This window comes from Aspergillus tubingensis (assembly GCF_013340325.1).
Source record: "Aspergillus tubingensis WU-2223L DNA, scaffold_6, whole genome shotgun sequence".
Classification (NCBI taxonomy): domain Eukaryota; kingdom Fungi; phylum Ascomycota; class Eurotiomycetes; order Eurotiales; family Aspergillaceae; genus Aspergillus; species Aspergillus tubingensis.
In genome coordinates this window covers 1,782,131-1,799,346 of record NW_023336280.1, presented here as the reverse complement: position 1 = coordinate 1,799,346, position 17,216 = coordinate 1,782,131, and the positions used below count along the sequence as shown (strand labels likewise).

Sequence of the window (17,216 nt, the reverse complement as noted above, 5' to 3'; positions counted from 1 at the left end):
TGGTGTTCCCGGACTGGCGATGGTCATCATGTCTGGATTCTGTACTACTTGCTAGCCTGTTTCTTATGGATACCCCAATTCATTTTCTTTGCATGTTCGTGCCATTTGTGAGGGTTTTGTGCTAATCTACTGATAATTACGATGTGAATAATGTCTATGTCTACTAGCCAAGTCTAATTTGGTACTCTACCTTCCATTGCAACAGCGTCGTGATTAATACATGTGAGGCCTGTTGTTATCAGCCGATGACATAAGATGCCACCAACCAACCAGCGACGCGGCTTTATCATCCGCACCCGGCGATCCCTTGCATTTGTATTTAGTCTAATACTATATCCCCTCATTCTCCCCTCATTGCCCCTCTCCTACTTCCACTTCCATTCCCCGAACTCATCATGAAAGAACCCGTCATTCCAACGACTTCTCTCCCTCATTCCCCCTCCCCCCGCCCTCTCCGCTTCCTCATAATTGGCGCCGGATCTCGTGGCACCGCCTACGCCCGTGCTGTCACCACCGCTACTCAAGGCACCATCCACGCCGTCGCCGAACCACACCCCTTCAAGCGCCGACACCTCGGCCGCTCCTACATCTGGGGCGAACACGGCACTCCCCAAGACGGCCAGGAATTCCCCGACTGGCGCGCCTGGTTACAATGGGAGCAACAGCGCCGAGAAACCAATAATGACCCCCGGGTCGGTGTCGACGGGGTCTTCATCTGCACCCTTGACTCCACCCACGTCGAGATCCTCCACGCCATCGCCCCTCTCCAACTCCACATTCTCTGCGAGAAGCCTCTCGCCCTATCTCTAGAAGACTGCCTATCCGTCTACCGTGCCCTCACCCCCAACCTCTCCACCAACATCTTCTCGATCGGCCACGTCCTCCGCTACAGCCCCCACAACATCCTCCTCCGCAAACTCCTCCTTCTCGACCGCGTCATCGGCGACATTGTCTCCCTCGAACACACCGAACCCGTCGGCTTCTGGCACTTCTCGCACAGCTATGTCCGCGGCAACTGGCGTCGAGAAACCCCCAACGGGGACGGCTCCCTACTAACCAAATCCTGCCACGACATTGACTTCATCATGTGGTTACTCTCCAGCCCTGCCCCCTCCTCAGACCCAATCTCTCAACAACAACCCATCCACCCCCGAACCATCACCTCCACCGGCTCCTTAACCCAATTCCGCAAATCCCAAAAACCCCCCGCCGCAGGCACCGCAACAAACTGTCTCTCCTGCCCCGCAGAACGAGACTGCATCTACAGCGCCGTCCGAATCTACAATGACATGCACGTCGCCAAAGGCGACATAGACTGGCCCGTAAACATCGTCTGCGAAGACATCGAAGATATCCTCCCCAAAGCAACAACCACTACCACCCCTAGAATCAACAAGTCCGACCCCATCCCCACCGAACACATCCCCCTCGCTCAATCCCACCTTCTCACCCGTCTCCGCGAAGACTACGATCAAACCTCCACCAAAGACGAAAACGACCCCATCCACTCCCGCCCGTGGTACGGCCGCTGCGTCTACGAATCCGACAACAACGTCTGCGACGACCAAACCGTAACGATAACCTTCTCGTCCGACCCACCCAGAACTGCCTTATTCCATATGATCGCCCCCACCGAAAAGCAATGCGAGCGACGCGGCCGTGTATACGGCACGCTGGGCGAAATCAGCTACGATAGTCGCACGATCACCATCTATTCGTTCCAGACGAGGGAGACTACGACGATTACGGTGCCGAAGAGGCCGGCGGAGGAGGAGAAGGCGCATGGCGGAGGGGATTATGGGCTGGCGAGGAGCTTTGTGGATGCGGTGGATGCGGTGGTTAATAAGGGGTGGGGGGTGGCGGAGGCGCAGAGGAGGTTTGTTGGGTGTGATTTGGAGGAGGCGGTTAGGAGTCATGCGGTGGTGTTTGCGGCGGAGGAGGCCAGGAGGGAGGAGGTGGTGGTTAAGTGGGGGGAGTGGTGGGGAGGTAAGGTTAAGGGGGTGGGTTTGTAGTACTTTGTAATGATGTGTTATTGGTTATGATGTTATGAGAACATGATCTGTTTTATGATGCTTTTGCGGTTTGGGGTTTATGGACAGGGTTCAAATATATATTGATTGATTGTCTTAAGGATGGAGAATAGGATAAGATAGGATGATACGTTTATATGAAAGAAAAATATACTGATTATTCCTTATTAACTACTCAAAAAACGCTATGAACATCAATCATGCTCTTTGCTTATGTGCGGACATCAGGCTCCTCACGGCCAATGTACTCCTTGAACTTAAGCAGCTCCAGAGCCAGAGCCACGTTGTCTTTCAGGTACTCGTCCGTGGCGAGGCCAAGCTTGCTGGCGTCGCTCTCGTACTTCTCAATGTACAGACGGATCGTGGCGCCGCTGCTGCCAGTGCCGGACAGACGGACGACGATGCGGCTGCCGTCATCGAACTTGACGTACAGACCCTGGTTCTTGGTCACGCTGCCGTCCAGGTCGGTGTAGGCGAAGTTGCCGACGTCGACGACCTTGCGGCCGGACACGGTCGAGCCAACGAAGGTGTCCTTGTTGTCGACCTTCTCCGACAGGGTGGCGATCACCTTGTTGGCGCCGTCGCTGTCGACGTTCTCGTAGTCGTACCGGGTGAAGAAGGTACGGCCGTAGGTCTGCCAGAACTCGTTCTGGATGGAAGCGATGCTGGGGGTCTCGCTGGGCTTCTGCTTGGCAACGCCAGCGATGACGTTCAGCCAGGCCACGATAGCCCACAGGCCGTCCTTCTCGCGGATGTGGTTGCTGCCAGTACCGAAACTCTCCTCACCACAGATGGAGATCTTCTGGTTGTCGAACAGGTTGCAGAAGAACTTCCAGCCCGTGGGCACCTCGTAGCTCTGCAGGCCCTGGGCCTTAGCCACGCGGTCGACGGCACCGGAGGTGGGCATGGAGCGCGCCAGGCCGTAGACACCCTGCTTCTGGAAGTAGGGGATGAGCTTGGCGTGGTGGGCAATGATGGCCAGACTGTCACCGGGGGAGACGAAGGTGTTGGCACCGTAGATCATGTTACGGTCACCGTCACCGTCACTGGCAGCACCGAAGTGGATGCCATTCTTGTCAACGCTCTCGACGAGCTCGTGGGCGTAGACCAGGTTGGGGTCGGGGTGGCCACCGCCGAAGTCGGGCTTGGGCTCGCAGTTCATGGTGCTGCTGGCGGGCAGACCCAGCTCGTTGACGAAGATGTCAACACCGTAGGGGCCAGTGACACCGTGCATACCATCGAACAGCACCTTGAAGTCCTTGTGGGTCTTGAGGAAATCGCGGATGAGGTCGAAGTCGAAGATCTCCTTCATCATGGTGACGTAGTCGGTGGTGGAGTGGACGACCTCAACCTCGATGGGGCCGTAGGTCTTGGAGCCGATGGTAGTGGTGTCAACATCGGGGATATCAATGTACTTGTAGGAAGTGAGGGACTTGGAGGTTTCGAAGATCTTGTTGGTGACGGATTCGGGGGCGGGAGCGCCATTGGCAAGGTTGTACTTGATACCGAAGTCGTTCTCAGGGCCTGAGTAGCAGCATAATGTCAGTGTGGGGTCCATGTGCCTGATTGCTGGATTACGTACCACCAGGGTTGTGACTGGCCGTCAGGAGGATACCACCGGTGGCCTTGCGCTTGCGGATGAGGTTGCTGGCAGCGGGGGTGGAGAGGATGCCATTCTGGCCGACCAGCAGCTTCTTGACACCATAAGCGGCACCGATTTTGGCAATCTTCTGAATGACCTCGGTGTTGTAGTAGCGGCCATCGCCACCGATGACGAGGAAAGCGCCCTCAGCACCCTCGGGGATAGAGAGGATGATGCTAGTGACGAAGGACTCGGAGTAGTTGGGCTGCTGGAAGACCTTGACCTTCTTACGAAGACCGGAGCTGGGTGTCGTCAGATAAAAGGACAACTTATAACTTAAAAGGCAGAGGACATGGAAGCAAGGAAAGACAATCAAGGTTACTTACGTTCCCGGCTTCTGGTCGGTGAAGGGAGTGATGGAGACGGTTTGAACGGACATGGTGGGGAGGGGGGGTATAGAGATGGTATGGATAGAAAGAAAGAGGGAGGGGAGGGGAAGCTGGAGGGGTATGGACGGGAAGATATAGAAACGTCGGGAGGAGAAGCTCACCGACAATTGAAGCGAGAGAAACAGGGGGAGGAAAAGGAGCAGGGAGAAGGGAGGGGCAAAGAATGGAAGGGAAGCCGGCGAGACACGAGCGGGGAGGAAGTAAATATAGACTGGCAATTAGCTTCGACTTTGCGAGTCTTCGCCCAACGCCAGGACCCCACCAGGAGGGGCCCATGTCAGCATGATGACTTCAGGCCAGAGCTTCATTCGATCCCCCCATCGCGATACACTGTACACTACGACACTCGAGCTGCAGATACCTGGGAAAAACCGGCCATTCTTGCTGCAATCCCGGATCCATTGGGCATCCATCCAGCTGTTCTACATTGTAATTGGGGTTCTACCCCTCTCTATGCTTGCTTTCGTGTACGTTGGGATTTTTGGGAAGAGCTCCCCGGGTCCGTTCCCTCGCTCAGACATATTCGGCTACAATCCGAACAGTTGCCCCCGGTAGAATCGCATCTCCTCGATGCTTTCCAGAATGTCGTCCCGTGCAAGATGAACCTCCTTCTTCCCTGGCACGGACTCTAGTAGCTCGTCTGAGCCCCACCGTCGTACCATTTCCTTGAGTGCACTCACGTCCACGATCCGATAGTGTAGCCATTCTAGCACCGCCTGGTATGGTCCCTTGGCCAGAAACGCCTTGTCGGCGTGGACACTGTTCCCTGCCAGCAGTCCTCGCCGGGGCTGTGGCACGTATTTCTGAATATAGGCCAAAAGAGCCGTCGCAGCCTCCTCCGCGGTGGTGGTCGAGGCCTGCACGACCGCCGTCAGCCCTGTGCGACCGTGGGTCTCGATGCACCATGCGTTCATGTTTTCTAGGACTGAGGTCGGGTGGTGGATGACGGTTTCGAAGCCCTGGGGTTCGAGGAGGTTGAGGTTGGCATCGGTGATGTAGCAGCAGATTTGGAGGATCTGGTCGGTGTCCGGGTCAAGGCCGGTCATCTACACGCCGATCGAAATGTTGGAGTTCGTCAGTCGCGGCTGGTAGAGGGGTAGAAGCACAGGAATGCCGCACCTCGCAATCGATCCACACCAGGGGATCGGAGGAACGTGTCAATGGCATGGCTCTTGGAAGCGGTAAGTAAAATATCTCCTGGGACTCCTTCAGACAATCAGCAAGAATTGAATGCAGGTGTTGGCATGAGGTGGTATTGGTCTCAACATGAGGGAGGGAAAGATTTTTGGTCGGCGGGGAGCGGCTCTCCACTCGAAACGGACCACGGTAGGGAGCTCCCACAGCAGCGTAATCCACGCCATGGCTGCCATTCAAGCGCCGACTACAGCCTACGTCTCCTTCATTAGGCTTTACAGGTACAAACGGGATCCAAGAACGTAGCATAAATCGTTAAATGCAACTTGCGTGACTCATTGCGTCTATATCAGTTACCTTCGCCTGTCCCCCGTTCTAGCTAGAGAATCAATTACCCAGCCGCCCACAGAACTGAGAGAGATGGGATATGAAAGTGAAGGGTAAAACTACTTAGTCATGATAATTTCGTCAGAAATGGACCATATCCAAACAGTAGATGTCAGCTGTAGTTAGAATGGTAAATAAGAATTGAAAAAAGATCAAATCAGAGTGCAGATGGTGCTGCGGTCTGACGCAGCAGGCTAGCGCGCCGTCTCGCACCAGTCCATCGTGGCGTCTGAGGTGAAGAAAAAGAAAGAGGAGGATGAAAAGAAATTGTGGGTAGACATCTGTATCGCTGAATATGGGCATGGATGATGGGAGTTGAAGCAACCGGTTACAGTTCCTCGTCTTCGGTCTCCTGGGGTTTTTGCGGGTGTGTCTCAAGAGGGTTGGTTGCCTTGGTACTGTCACCTGGGCCAACATTTGTAATCTCTTGGGAAAGTCCCGACTCCATTCGTCGGCGCATGGCGTCTTCATCTGAATGTGAGACGCTCGCCCGCTGCTTCTTCAATGGACTGCCGATGAATCCTCCGTTCAGCGGGTTAGCGGCTGGCTTGGGGGTTTCAGCGGCCGTAGCCGCAGCAACAGCGGGCGGAGTAGTAGACGGATCGTTGGTCGCAGGCGTGTCCCCGGCTGTCTTGGGGCTCGCACTTTCGGCCGGAGGTGTATTCGTAGCTAACGAGGCAGACGAATGCTGACGTTTAAGCTGTGTACAACAATTAGCCGGTGGTAGAGACACTAGTAACAGTTCTTGACGTACCTTTATTTTGCGTATGCTTTCCGCGAGCTCCCCTTGCCGTCGGATATCATCCGGAGACAAATGAAGATCATCTTCTTTGCCCTCCTCTTCATCTGCTTTACCGAGAATCGAATTGTCTTCATCGTCTTCACTGTCCATCTCGTCATCCTCACCAGACTTCTTGCCTTTCTTTCTTTCTGTGCTGTCGCGGAAGTTCACAAATCCAACCGTGCCGCCTGGTTTCAGGGGACCGAGATTGGCGAAGTCTGGCTGCAAGGACCGACGCTTTGCGGATCCGGGAGTTTCTTGCGCCTTGGGGTCTCTCAGAATTCCCATCTTTTGCAATTGACCTGTGTCCTAGTCAGTCGATAACTCTACAGAAAACCAGAGGGGTTAAACTCACGCTCGCCACGGTACATGAATGTGAAGGTGGCGTAAGGTTTGTCGGATGGGTCAATGCCTGTCACGGTCTGCGTGCTAATCGTCTTGGGGTCGAGCGTCTTTGGCTTCGCAAAGCTCGTTGTGTGATCAATGTCCGCATCAGCTGCCCCTTTATGTCCATTCTCGCCCTGGGCTTCGTCATCATCGTCATGAGCATCGAACTGTGGTGAGTACTCTCCGCGCTTAATCTCCCCAGATGCCAGGACACGGAACAAAGCCACCTTGATCTGACCCGCAGACTCGGGGATCGGGTCATCGTCCGAATCGGAGAACGACATGTCGTCGTCCGAAACATCTTCTAGCGGGGACTTTGCATCGTTGCCATAGCGCATGACTCCTTTGCCCGACTTTGCGTCCATCTCCAGATCTCCAGTTGCTTCCCGCTTGATTCGGCGCTTCTCCATTTTTTGTCGTCGGCGCTCGATCTTGGCGGCAGCGTCTTTACCCTCCAAGTCCAAGCCGTTCAGCCATCTTTCTAATCCGACTTCGCGGAAGAGAAACTCCCGTTCAGCGAGACCTCCGCCCTCTGATACCGGTACGCTAACCCATCGAGAGTTGACCCACGTTTCTTCACCTCTCCGCAGCAGTGTGGCCACTTCCTCCTTCGCCCGGCCATCAAAGTAGATATAGGCGGCGACCGTTTCATTTGGCGAATTAGTCAATGCTTGGTACGGAGCAACCGTGCTGCTGTACTGGCCACGCTCCCCGGTAGTCCCGGGTAGCCCACCAACTACCTTCGGCTTGGGTGCGGGGTTGTCGGGGGTCGGTTTCGGGGCGGAGTATGGGACGTCTTGGCCGGGGTTGAGAAGGGTGATGGAGATAGCGAACGTTGACTGCTCAGGGCGTCCGGATCCGGATTCAGGGATCTTGGGTGGTGGCACGGGGATGTAGCAAGCTATGCGAGACGCCCGGGACTGGCGTTGAATGGAGTATTCGGAGATAGGTCCGTCCGGAGTGTGTATACTCACGGCGAGACCCTTGAAACAGGGCATGGCGGGGCAGGGATGCGGATCGCGGCGATGAGAGGTGTTGTGTAAGTAAATTCGAAGCTAGCGTTTCACCCAGCTGGAAGTGAAAGAACGGAGGGGCAAGAGAGGGAGGGCGAGAGTGCGTGGAATCGTCCCTAGGAGAGCTAGTTGTGGGTGGTGGAGGCGGTCAGGGTTCGTAGTGTGTTTGGCCTGCTACCGACAGCCCTCGTCGGGGGGTGGGATGACCGATTCACGGCCAAGGACGAGGCCTATGGGGCTTGTCAATTCCAAGAAAGCAATGTGTTCGCCGGAGTGAGTCAATCGACGGGTCCCTTCGTCTGCGCGAAATCTAGGTAGGCCCGCCAGTTGCGCAGAGTGAGAGGGAGGGGAAGCGTTGCTAGAGGGCGCCAACAATGAGCTAACAAACATGAAACATACCAGGCTAGGTTCAACAAAAAGGAAGTAAGGCAACAAAAAGAGGAGGGTTGATTGCTGCAGTAAGAGCAGTCAAGACAAGCTTTCGAGCCGATCAAGATACGAGGAGCAAGACTGGACTGAATCCGGGATGGAAGAAAGGGAGGGAAAGTCCGGAGTGATGTGGGAGGACGAGGGAGAAGTGGAGGTGACGATCGACGCCGGCTGGAACTCCGCCTGCTTCCCTGGATCGCTTCCGCTGCTCTGGTGTCGGGCGCCTTGTCCTCTTCCTTCCAGGGGCCTCACTCACGCAGCCCAAAATTCAATGTGTCTGCGAGTCATTGGTGAACTTTTGTTATTTGCTGAAGATCTCTTCTTACAGGGGTACTTCCTGGTCTTTCTCAGGGATGTCTCAGGGTTTTATACATCCTGCCTTTTACCTACACTCCTAGCCTACAACAACTACTAACTTCCTTGTTTTGTTTTGGACCAGCGGACGAGTGTTTATCGGCGGTGCTCTTCACGCCCATTAGTACTCTATATATAAGCTAGATCCCGATTTACAATCCTCGTCTTCGCGCTTCCTCTCTCGCAACGGTGGCAAGTTCTGGGAAATCCCGATCGAGGCTGTCGAACAGCGCCTCCGCTTTCCGTCGCTTGCGCTCTTCGATCTGGCCCTGCAACTGACTGATTTTCTCCTGAACCTTCGCATGTGAGTCCACCAGGGAAAGATCCAGAAGTTCATCGGCATATCGACGGAGCTCTTCCAATTTCCTTTCAAGAGAAGAGATACTGGCTTCATCTGTAGTGGCTGGAACACTCGGCTCATTGGTCGGCCGTCGGAATGCGCCATCTCCTGGCGTCAGGGAAAGTAGAGGAGATGCATGCCTGAAGGGAGCCTGAAAGGAAGGCTCAGCTTCAGCAGGGCTATGTTCCTCAACGAGATCACTGATACGGAGCTGCCCTTTCGGGCCTATACTCCGTGAGGACATGACATAGGGGCGAGCAGCAGAGTGTATAGTATCCTCTGTACTTTGCGGCTGTATCATACCACGATTTGTGAAAGTACTATATTCTTCCTGCTGTCGTGGTAGTTCCGCCTCTTCATCACTAACCTGGGTTCTCGGTCGTTTATGTACCCGGGAAGGCACTTCAGGCGGGAGGGATGCGCTATGAGTAGCCATACTAGCTCTTTTGCCTCGTTTTTGATCGAATACGTTGTCGGTGAACCCCATGATTCGACCGCGAGGATCAATCGACTTAATCCGAGACCGCACAGGCTTGTCTTTGCTAGAGTAAGGAAGAGGGAAGTGGCAGCATCGGCAATTACAGAAATGGGAGCACTTTGGACATACCCATGGATCTGTGTTCCTCAGAAAGGGTATCAAATCCACGTCAAAGTGTCGATGGAGGCCCCGGAAGCAAAAGAATGCGGAGCATTGGGTACATGCCACCCCTTTCCAGGCAGGATGACTATCACGGCACAAGTGACAGAGTCGCTCCTGATTTATTTAGTTCGCGCTCCTTCAATGCCAAGCTAAACAGAGATACTGGGGTTATTCCGTACCATCATCGGTTGTTTCCGTGCATCTGCCGCGGCAGCAGCCAAGGCGCCCAGAGACTTTTGCCTGGAAAAGGTAGAATTAGAGTCACACTCTTGATCACATGATTTATCATAGGACTCTTGACACCGGACCAAGGCACAGGTTCTGAGAGTGATAGGGCCCGTATGCTTGAAGGGAAAGGTCATACTTTGGATGTTTGATTCGGGAGAGTAATCGATCACGCAGTCTGTTCCGAGTCGACTGAATAACCTCCATGCAGTAGGCACGCGGAATGAGTTCGGCCCACGTATAGTCAGCAACGTGTTTGCAGCTGCGTCCAGAGATAAAGCACGTCAGACATAAGTCAAAGTCGCCGCACTGCTCGCAGTGCAGATGCCGATTCCATATTGTCAAGCCGCAGAAATTACATTCTACCACGGCCCCCTGGGTATCCACAGTCTTCATTGGAGGGACCGAGTCAGTCTCAATAGCTTCATCATCCAGCAGTTTGAGAAAGACATCCAGGAGAAGAGCTTCGTCCTCAGTTCCTAGAGACCCTCGGATCAAGGCATGTAACGGGATTAGAGGGACTCGGCCAGTGTCTGCATGGCAGTATCGCTGGTAGAATGGCTGGATGTAGTCAAAGAAAGAGACAAGCGAAGAGCTATGCATAACATTCCAGACTACCTTTGTAACCATCGGACTGATATTCCAAATTTGATGGGCAGTAGCTGAAGGAAATATTACCAAGTCTCCAGGTTGCTGATGGGTAATGTATATAGGAAAATTGGCGGACTTGAGCTGGGTAGTAGAAACGTCGGTCCAATCAGTATGGGGAGACTTTCCCAATCTCTCCATATATGTATCGTATACGGCCTGTGAGTGTTTATCGGTGCCAAAGCAGATGGACCCAGGGCCAGCACCTAACCCGATCATCAGAACGTTTGTCGAGAACGTCAAATATGTCTCGTCATGCGTTTACCTTCTGATTCAACTAATAGATTCAGCGCAACTGTTCCGCTAAAACATCTGTGAAATCCTGAACTACCCCATCATAACATGGTTAGTGGACATAGGCGTATGGAAGGCAGCAGAGACTCACGAAGATTTCCGAGTCCCAACATACGCCATCAGCACCTCCGGAGCTATCTCCTTTGGCAACGTCCGGAATAAGTCAAGAGACCCAAGATGTCTCATAGCTGAAGGAAGAAATGCATCTAATGCCTTGATCCATTCCTGTGGGCACTGGAGGTCTTTTGCGTACAAACTGGCTTGCCTATCAGTTTAAGGGGCCGACGCTCGGAACAGTGATCATGTTAACGTACAACTCTCGGACATTGCCGGTACGAGCATATTCTGTCTGCGAAAGGAGATCTTGGAGCCGCATTTTCGCATCTCGCCCAGTGTGGCAGTTTCTTACCGGTATCGCTGTCCATGCGTAAAGATGTCAACGGCTACACTTTTCAGGCTGTTATGTCGTGGGCATACCTGCTGAGGAAGAGAGGCTGCCTAGTCTCTCATTGTTCAGAACCGACCTGTCCCATTCTTTCAATCGAGAAAAGCCACGTATAACAAATGGCTTTCCATCGCGGAGTTTTGTCTCCACCCATTTTGTGGTTTCATCTTCTGACAGATGATTGATGTCCTGAACAGAATACTCGGAAAACGGGATGAACGGCTCTCCAGCGCGCAAGAGGTCCTGCACAGACGGGGGCGCCTGTTGTAAGAATTCCATATCATAACAATCTTGAAAGAAACATTGTCACACCGTTAAGACATGAATAAGGGAATTCCCAAGGCATTGGCCTTCGACAGAAGATTGATATCACACATCGGTCGGCCATCTCGGAACCGGGGCTCTGATTGCGACTCACACGTGACTTCTGATTCCCCGCATATGTGTTCTAACCATTTACGGTAATCTATGAGGTTCACTCTTTAGCAAGTCCACGGGGATGAACGAAAAGAAATCCTTAATTTTGTCTAACAAGAATGAAAGAGAGAGCCTGAAGTATGACCATAAATAGCAAGTTATCAGCGTAACTTAGTGTAAGGGAAAGTACGTTTTAGCCTGCGCACTCTTGATCACTGTCACAGCAGTCTTAGTTCCGAGGCCCAGACTCGATGCAGCGCCTTCAACTGGTGCTTATATCCTGATGGGGGGTTACATTGTTTTTCGACTCCGTAGTGCAATATAAAAGATGGTCCGATATGATGAGAACCAGCGGGGCTCGATGTAGTACTAACATGTCATGGCAGACCGCTACTACTAGGGTCAACAGCCGCCCGCCAGTTTGTCTCGATCTGAAAATGATATAGACATAGCCTTCAGAAGCGCGGACGCAGAACTTATTAGCGTAACGGCGAATATATTGGTTAGAGTAAGCAGGCAGCCCTACCTCAGCTACAGTTTGGGATCTTTAAATTGGGAATCGTAGGAATTGACGTCGCATGGTCCCTTCCGAGGAAAGCTGCGCAGACCCTGGTCGAGGCTACAGCAGCTTAATACGAAAACTGACTAGTCGAGTCGTCTGAAGTGCGTGATTTGGGATCAGATCCCCGACTCAGCTTTTCGCTGTGCGCTACCCATTACTTGGCTTGAACCTTCAATATTATGGCATGATTTCCATATAATCAGACAGGCTGGGGCCTCCTTTCAAGTATCCGACGCATGCGCTCTTGGAATCCCGCCTCCGCCATCACTTATAGCTCGACCTACATCAACTTATCAAGAATATCGATATCCGGGTAAGGCGAAAGCGGAAGCTACTTGGAGAGGCGGCCCAGACGCCAGCCCCCGACTTCCAGGCTGTTGCCCGGGCCGTGTCGTATTGAGCGGGTCATCCAAGGCAGGTGGCCAGGACAGGCGGCTGGGAAGACAGGTAAAGTCTGGATCCAGCATGGCAAAAGGATGCGCGGGCCAGCTTATTGGAGGGTCGTTGGGTGCCGTCCTCGAGCCTAACTAAGCCTAATCCAGGCTTTGTCCAGTCAAACCTCCGGCCGAGACCCCTTCATCCCTTTCATCCCCACATGGTGCTGTAACCCCAGATCGAACCCTCGACCCGCCTTGTCAACGAGCGGGTTTGGTCACCTGTTGAGAACAACACAGGAAGTCGAGGTATAGCTTGGCAATAATATTTGCCCTCACAGGCAGTAGCCAATCCAACTATAATCGATGACAAGTTTGGACTATGGACGTTAGCATTCGGATCCTGAGTGGCAAAAGAAACTCGCTGACTGGGCTCGACTCCTTTCAAGATGACCCTCGCTCCGCCCCTGACCCAAAATTACTCCGTCCGGTTACACCTGCTGATCGAACCGGCTAGTTGCGTGGCTTACCGTCTTTGTAAATCAACCATGGGCCAGGATGTTTTTTTAAAAGAAAAGGTTATACACTAGGGTGAAAAATCGGCCGCTGTTGCTCTTCTCCATCTATCTCGATAAACTCTCAACCCCACGTGAGCATGACGCAAGGGTGAATGAAGTGTGGGCAGAAAATCTCCGTGAATATGGAATAAGTACGTAAACAGTGCTCCTATAGAAATGACAGGCTGGTCCTGTGAGAACAGACTGGCTCAGACAGCGACTAAATTGCTCATGTTACCTGCCTTGTGTGGTTCCACTTGTCGAGTCCTCTAAAACCAAGGGCACCAGTGTCCAATCGCTTCTCAATTAACTCTAAACCCAGGAAAGGATTGAGCAGTAGTGGCAGTCCGTTCCCTTCCCCGGCTGCAGGTGGCCAATAAATGCGCCCACCAATCTGCATTGGGCTCAACATTTGCCAGCCGGCATCGCTCTAATTGTCAACACTTGGCTCCCGAACTCCACGGTGGCGTTGACGGCGTTACAATGCGATGCATACATACACTAGCCAAGTGGAACCATAATGGTGCAAACGAGAAGAAACTAGAAAAAGTAAAGAGGCGGGCCTAATTACAAGGGGCAAGATTGCCACATACGGGTGCGCCTGGTCCAATCCAGGCTCTCCTTGATGGTAACCATCTTAAATTCCATTCATACGATAAGGTTTTCTGGACAGTTGAAAGAATTGGTCGTGGTCAGGGATAATGGAAGCCCCAAAGAACATCATCTGATGCAACTAGCATTGCATTAGCTTTCTTTGAACATTTGCATGCGGATCAATGTTCTCAGCCAGAGTTTGTACATATGCTACTCTTCCCCACCGGTCAGTGCTTACAAGGTGACAATGAAGACCAGTGTACCTATGCTGAAGTCAGCAGACTCAGACTAGCCCACCTCCACACCCATGCATTTCCTCATAGGTTGGAGGGGTGCAAAATCCAATTCCGTGCAAGCCCTCACTATCAGTCTATCTGGCCATCTGTCACCTGCCTGTACCATGGTTGCCTCAATTTCTTGGAAAGTCCTCTTTGGCAAAGGTTACCTTCGCCCGGAATGAATGTCCGGGGTAGTCTAATCTGTGGTAACTCCAGATGTCAGACGAACAGGAGCATGTTAGATCTGACTATGATGAGAATACTTGCGTCCGCAGTGCCCTGTTACCATACACTGGGTATTTGTGTGCAGAAGTGAGGAAATAGTTACATTATCAAGGAGATGTAGTTCCAGTTAGCTTCAGATAGAATGGCCATGTGCCAGTTCCAATGAGTTTGTTGAAAGAAAGGGGCTTATGCTCTCAGATAATACATGTCCTATCAATTACATCTGTTCACATGTCTGATTGGATTGCCACTAGATCTTCTACCCCGGGTTCAGGACCCCCGCGGGGAAGAACGGAGGCATCACAGTACCGCACAATACTTCCATCTTGGTAAGAGCCTCCTGCAGCCGGAGGGTGAAGTGAATGCAACCGGACCTCGCCTCTTTGTTCAGGGCTCAACCCGACTATTCCCAACAGTGCGCTCTTAATTCACTTCCCCTCGCACCTGCTTACTTGAATTCTTTTAATCCCCTCCGCCTTCCTAACTTCATTTCATCTCACCCCGCATCTGTTGTGCATTCTTTTCTCATCCCCGTACTTCCCCACGCTGCGGCTTCGACGCGCCCTGTTCTTCTTATCACTCACACCATTGCGGCTAGTGACTCTCTGTACTCTAACTTGTGCAAGCACTTGATCCACACGCGCTTTTCTTCATCCTAAGCCAGGTAAACACCATGGCAAAGGAGGAGGTGACCCCGATTCAGGCGGTTGACTCTGCTGTTGACCCCTAGTACGTGCCTTCATGTTTACCTTTTCTCTCCTCTTGATGTATACTCACTTCTTTTGCGTTAGCGGCAGTCACAATGATCCCGATGTTACTGAGAAGGGCACTACGGAGCACATTAATCTGAACAAGAATACTTCTGCCAAGTAAGTTACTTCATCCGGTCTTGGTGTCTCTGTCGTGTTCCCAATAACCAATTCCATGATAGAATCAAGAATCCCCTGGCGGATCTGAGCCCAGCTCAAGTGGTCCAAGATGTCGAGGACTTTGCCACTGAATATCAGTTGACTGATATTCTCCCCTTGCTCAAAAAGGGAGCCCTTGTGGCACGCGATCCCGAAGACTTTCAGGCAGTGCCCGATATGACTAGTGATGAGATCACTGCCATTCGTGATGAGAAAGATCACAAGTGGCGTCAGCCTAAGGCTCTCTACTTCACCATCATTCTCTGCTCCGTCGGAGCTGCTGTCCAGTGAGTATCACGCCCGAGACTTTTGCTTTCTTTCAGTACAACTGGAACGGTGGTTTTGAGCTGTTTTGCTGATATTCCCGCCAGGGGTTGGGATCAAACCGGAAGTAATGGTAAGTGTGCCCTGATACTTGAGTATAGCAGCCCTCGCTAAGCTTAATTTATTATCTAGGCGCCAACCTCTCGTTCCCTGTTGCGCTTGGAATCCCTGAGGATGGTCCAAACGCGTCGAGAAACCAGTGGCTTGTCGGTGTCGTCAATGCGTGCGCAGCCCTTGTCCCCGTATCGTGTGAGGATCACCTTGAGACTAATGTTCTTGGATAGGGCTCCATACATGTCTAGCGCTGTCATCGGATGCTGGCTGTCCGACCCACTGAACAAATATCTGGGTCGCCGTGGCGCTATTTTCATGTCTGCCATCTTCTGCCTTCTTGCTCCTATTGGATCGGCCGTCAGTCAGACCTGGCCTCAGCTGTTCGTGACTCGTCTGCTGCTTGGCTTGGGAATGGGCTTGAAGGCGTCTACAATTCCAATGTTCTGTGCAGAAAATACCCCGGCTTCTGTTCGTGGAGGTCTCGTTATGTGCTGGCAGTTGTGGACCGCCTTTGGTATCTTCCTTGGGACTTCCGCGAACCTTGCTGTCAAAGACACTGGGGATATCTCCTGGAGACTCCAGCTCGGTTCTGCCTTTATTCCAGCGCTTCCTCTGCTGATTGGTGTCTTCATGTGTCCAGAGTCGCCTCGCTGGTACATCAAGAAGGAAAAGATGCGTAACGCTTACCAGTCTTTGTGCCGCTTGCGCAACACCCAGCTGCAGGCCGCGCGTGATCTTTACTACATCTACGCACAGATCAAGGTTGAGCAGGATATTGCTGGAGTGAGCAACTATGCCACCCGATTTGTCGAGTTATTTACCATTCCCCGTATCCGCCGTGCAACCCTTGCTTCCTTCGTCGTGATGATTGCGCAGCAGATGTGTGGAATCAATATCGTTGCCTTTTATTCCTCGACTGTCTTCCAGCAGGCAGGAGCCAACGTTACTGAAGCACTGTTTGCCTCCTGGGGTTTCGGGCTTGTAAACTTTATCTTTGCATTCCCGGCGGTGTTCACCATTGACACTTATGGCCGTCGCGCTCTGCTCTTGTTCACGTTCCCCCAGATGGCTTGGACTCTGCTGGCCGCAGGCTTCTGTTTTTACATCCCCAAGGAGCAGACGGCGCATCTGGCATGCATCGCTCTCTTCGTCTTCATGTTCGCGGCTTTCTACTCTCCCGGCGAGGGACCAGTCCCGTTCACTTACTCCGCAGAAGTCTTCCCTCTGTCTCATCGTGGTAAGTGTGAATTTCTGGTACTCAAGTCACAATCAGGCTAACGAAAGCAGAGGTCGGAATGGCTTGGGCTGTGGCAGTATGTCTCGGCTGGGCTGCGGTACTTTCAATCACCTTCCCCCGCATGTTGGCCGTTATGACTCCAACTGGTGCCTTTGGCTTCTACGCGTAAGTCCTGACATTACCTGGTTATGCCCACTTGGCCTTTTCTGCAGCCACTCTAACATTTTGCAGGGCGCTGAACGTGACTGCCTTTGTTATGATCTTCCTGTGGGTCCCTGAGACTAAGCAGCGGACTTTGGAAGAACTTGACTACATCTTCGGAGTCCCGACTCGGATGCATATGCGTTACCAGATGTTTCAGGTGCTTCCCTGGTGGATCAACCGCTACATCTTCCGGCGCAACGTCCACTTGGAGCCCTTGTACAAGCTTGACCACCTTGCCACCAGTGGCTAAGCGGGATGCATCTGTCTGTGAGCACTCCAGGTTTCATGTGCGTGTACGATGAAACCGTTGCTTTCGACACGGAGTACGGATGGGTATGTTGTTT

At 52.6% G+C, this 17,216-nt stretch overlaps 7 protein-coding genes across 7 annotated transcripts; 3 read left to right on the top strand and 4 right to left on the bottom strand.

Annotated features, from left to right (window-relative positions):
* Positions 1-395: 395 nt before the first annotated feature.
* AtWU_04367 (Gfo/Idh/MocA family protein) lies at positions 396-2,012 on the top strand (the record flags this gene model as incomplete). Its single annotated transcript, XM_035499478.1, has 1 exon — positions 396-2,012. One exon carries the CDS (start codon positions 396-398, stop codon positions 2,010-2,012), a length of 1,617 nt encoding a protein of 538 aa, XP_035355371.1.
* A 229-nt stretch (positions 2,013-2,241) lies between these two features.
* Positions 2,242-4,051, bottom strand: pgmA (phosphoglucomutase PGM2; the record flags this gene model as incomplete). The annotated part of the gene is made up of 3 exons (XM_035499477.1): positions 2,242-3,554; positions 3,613-3,914; positions 3,999-4,051. 3 exons carry the CDS (start codon positions 4,049-4,051, stop codon positions 2,242-2,244), a joined length of 1,668 nt encoding a protein of 555 aa, XP_035355370.1.
* Positions 4,052-4,588: 537 nt separating this feature from the next.
* AtWU_04365 (oligoribonuclease) lies at positions 4,589-5,228 on the bottom strand (the record flags this gene model as incomplete). The annotated part of the gene is made up of 2 exons (XM_035499476.1): positions 4,589-5,107; positions 5,181-5,228. 2 exons carry the CDS (start codon positions 5,226-5,228, stop codon positions 4,589-4,591), a joined length of 567 nt encoding a protein of 188 aa, XP_035355369.1.
* Positions 5,229-5,327: 99 nt separating this feature from the next.
* AtWU_04364 (uncharacterized protein) lies at positions 5,328-5,639 on the top strand (the record flags this gene model as incomplete). Its single annotated transcript, XM_035499475.1, has 2 exons — positions 5,328-5,476; positions 5,549-5,639. The coding sequence occupies 2 exons, from the start codon at positions 5,328-5,330 to the stop codon at positions 5,637-5,639; spliced, it is 240 nt and encodes a 79-aa protein (XP_035355368.1).
* A 271-nt stretch (positions 5,640-5,910) lies between these two features.
* On the bottom strand, positions 5,911-7,748 carry AtWU_04363 (uncharacterized protein; the record flags this gene model as incomplete). Its single annotated transcript, XM_035499474.1, has 3 exons — positions 5,911-6,282; positions 6,337-6,665; positions 6,719-7,748. The coding sequence occupies 3 exons, from the start codon at positions 7,746-7,748 to the stop codon at positions 5,911-5,913; spliced, it is 1,731 nt and encodes a 576-aa protein (XP_035355367.1).
* A 950-nt stretch (positions 7,749-8,698) lies between these two features.
* On the bottom strand, positions 8,699-11,417 carry AtWU_04362 (uncharacterized protein; the record flags this gene model as incomplete). Its single annotated transcript, XM_035499473.1, has 7 exons — positions 8,699-9,640; positions 9,706-9,766; positions 9,891-10,605; positions 10,665-10,726; positions 10,785-10,949; positions 11,008-11,110; positions 11,171-11,417. 7 exons carry the CDS (start codon positions 11,415-11,417, stop codon positions 8,699-8,701), a joined length of 2,295 nt encoding a protein of 764 aa, XP_035355366.1.
* A 3,401-nt stretch (positions 11,418-14,818) lies between these two features.
* Positions 14,819-17,122, top strand: AtWU_04361 (galactose-proton symport; the record flags this gene model as incomplete). The annotated part of the gene is made up of 8 exons (XM_035499472.1): positions 14,819-14,874; positions 14,937-15,014; positions 15,077-15,340; positions 15,425-15,450; positions 15,510-15,600; positions 15,662-16,668; positions 16,719-16,833; positions 16,900-17,122. 8 exons carry the CDS (start codon positions 14,819-14,821, stop codon positions 17,120-17,122), a joined length of 1,860 nt encoding a protein of 619 aa, XP_035355365.1.
* Positions 17,123-17,216: the final 94 nt, after the last annotated feature.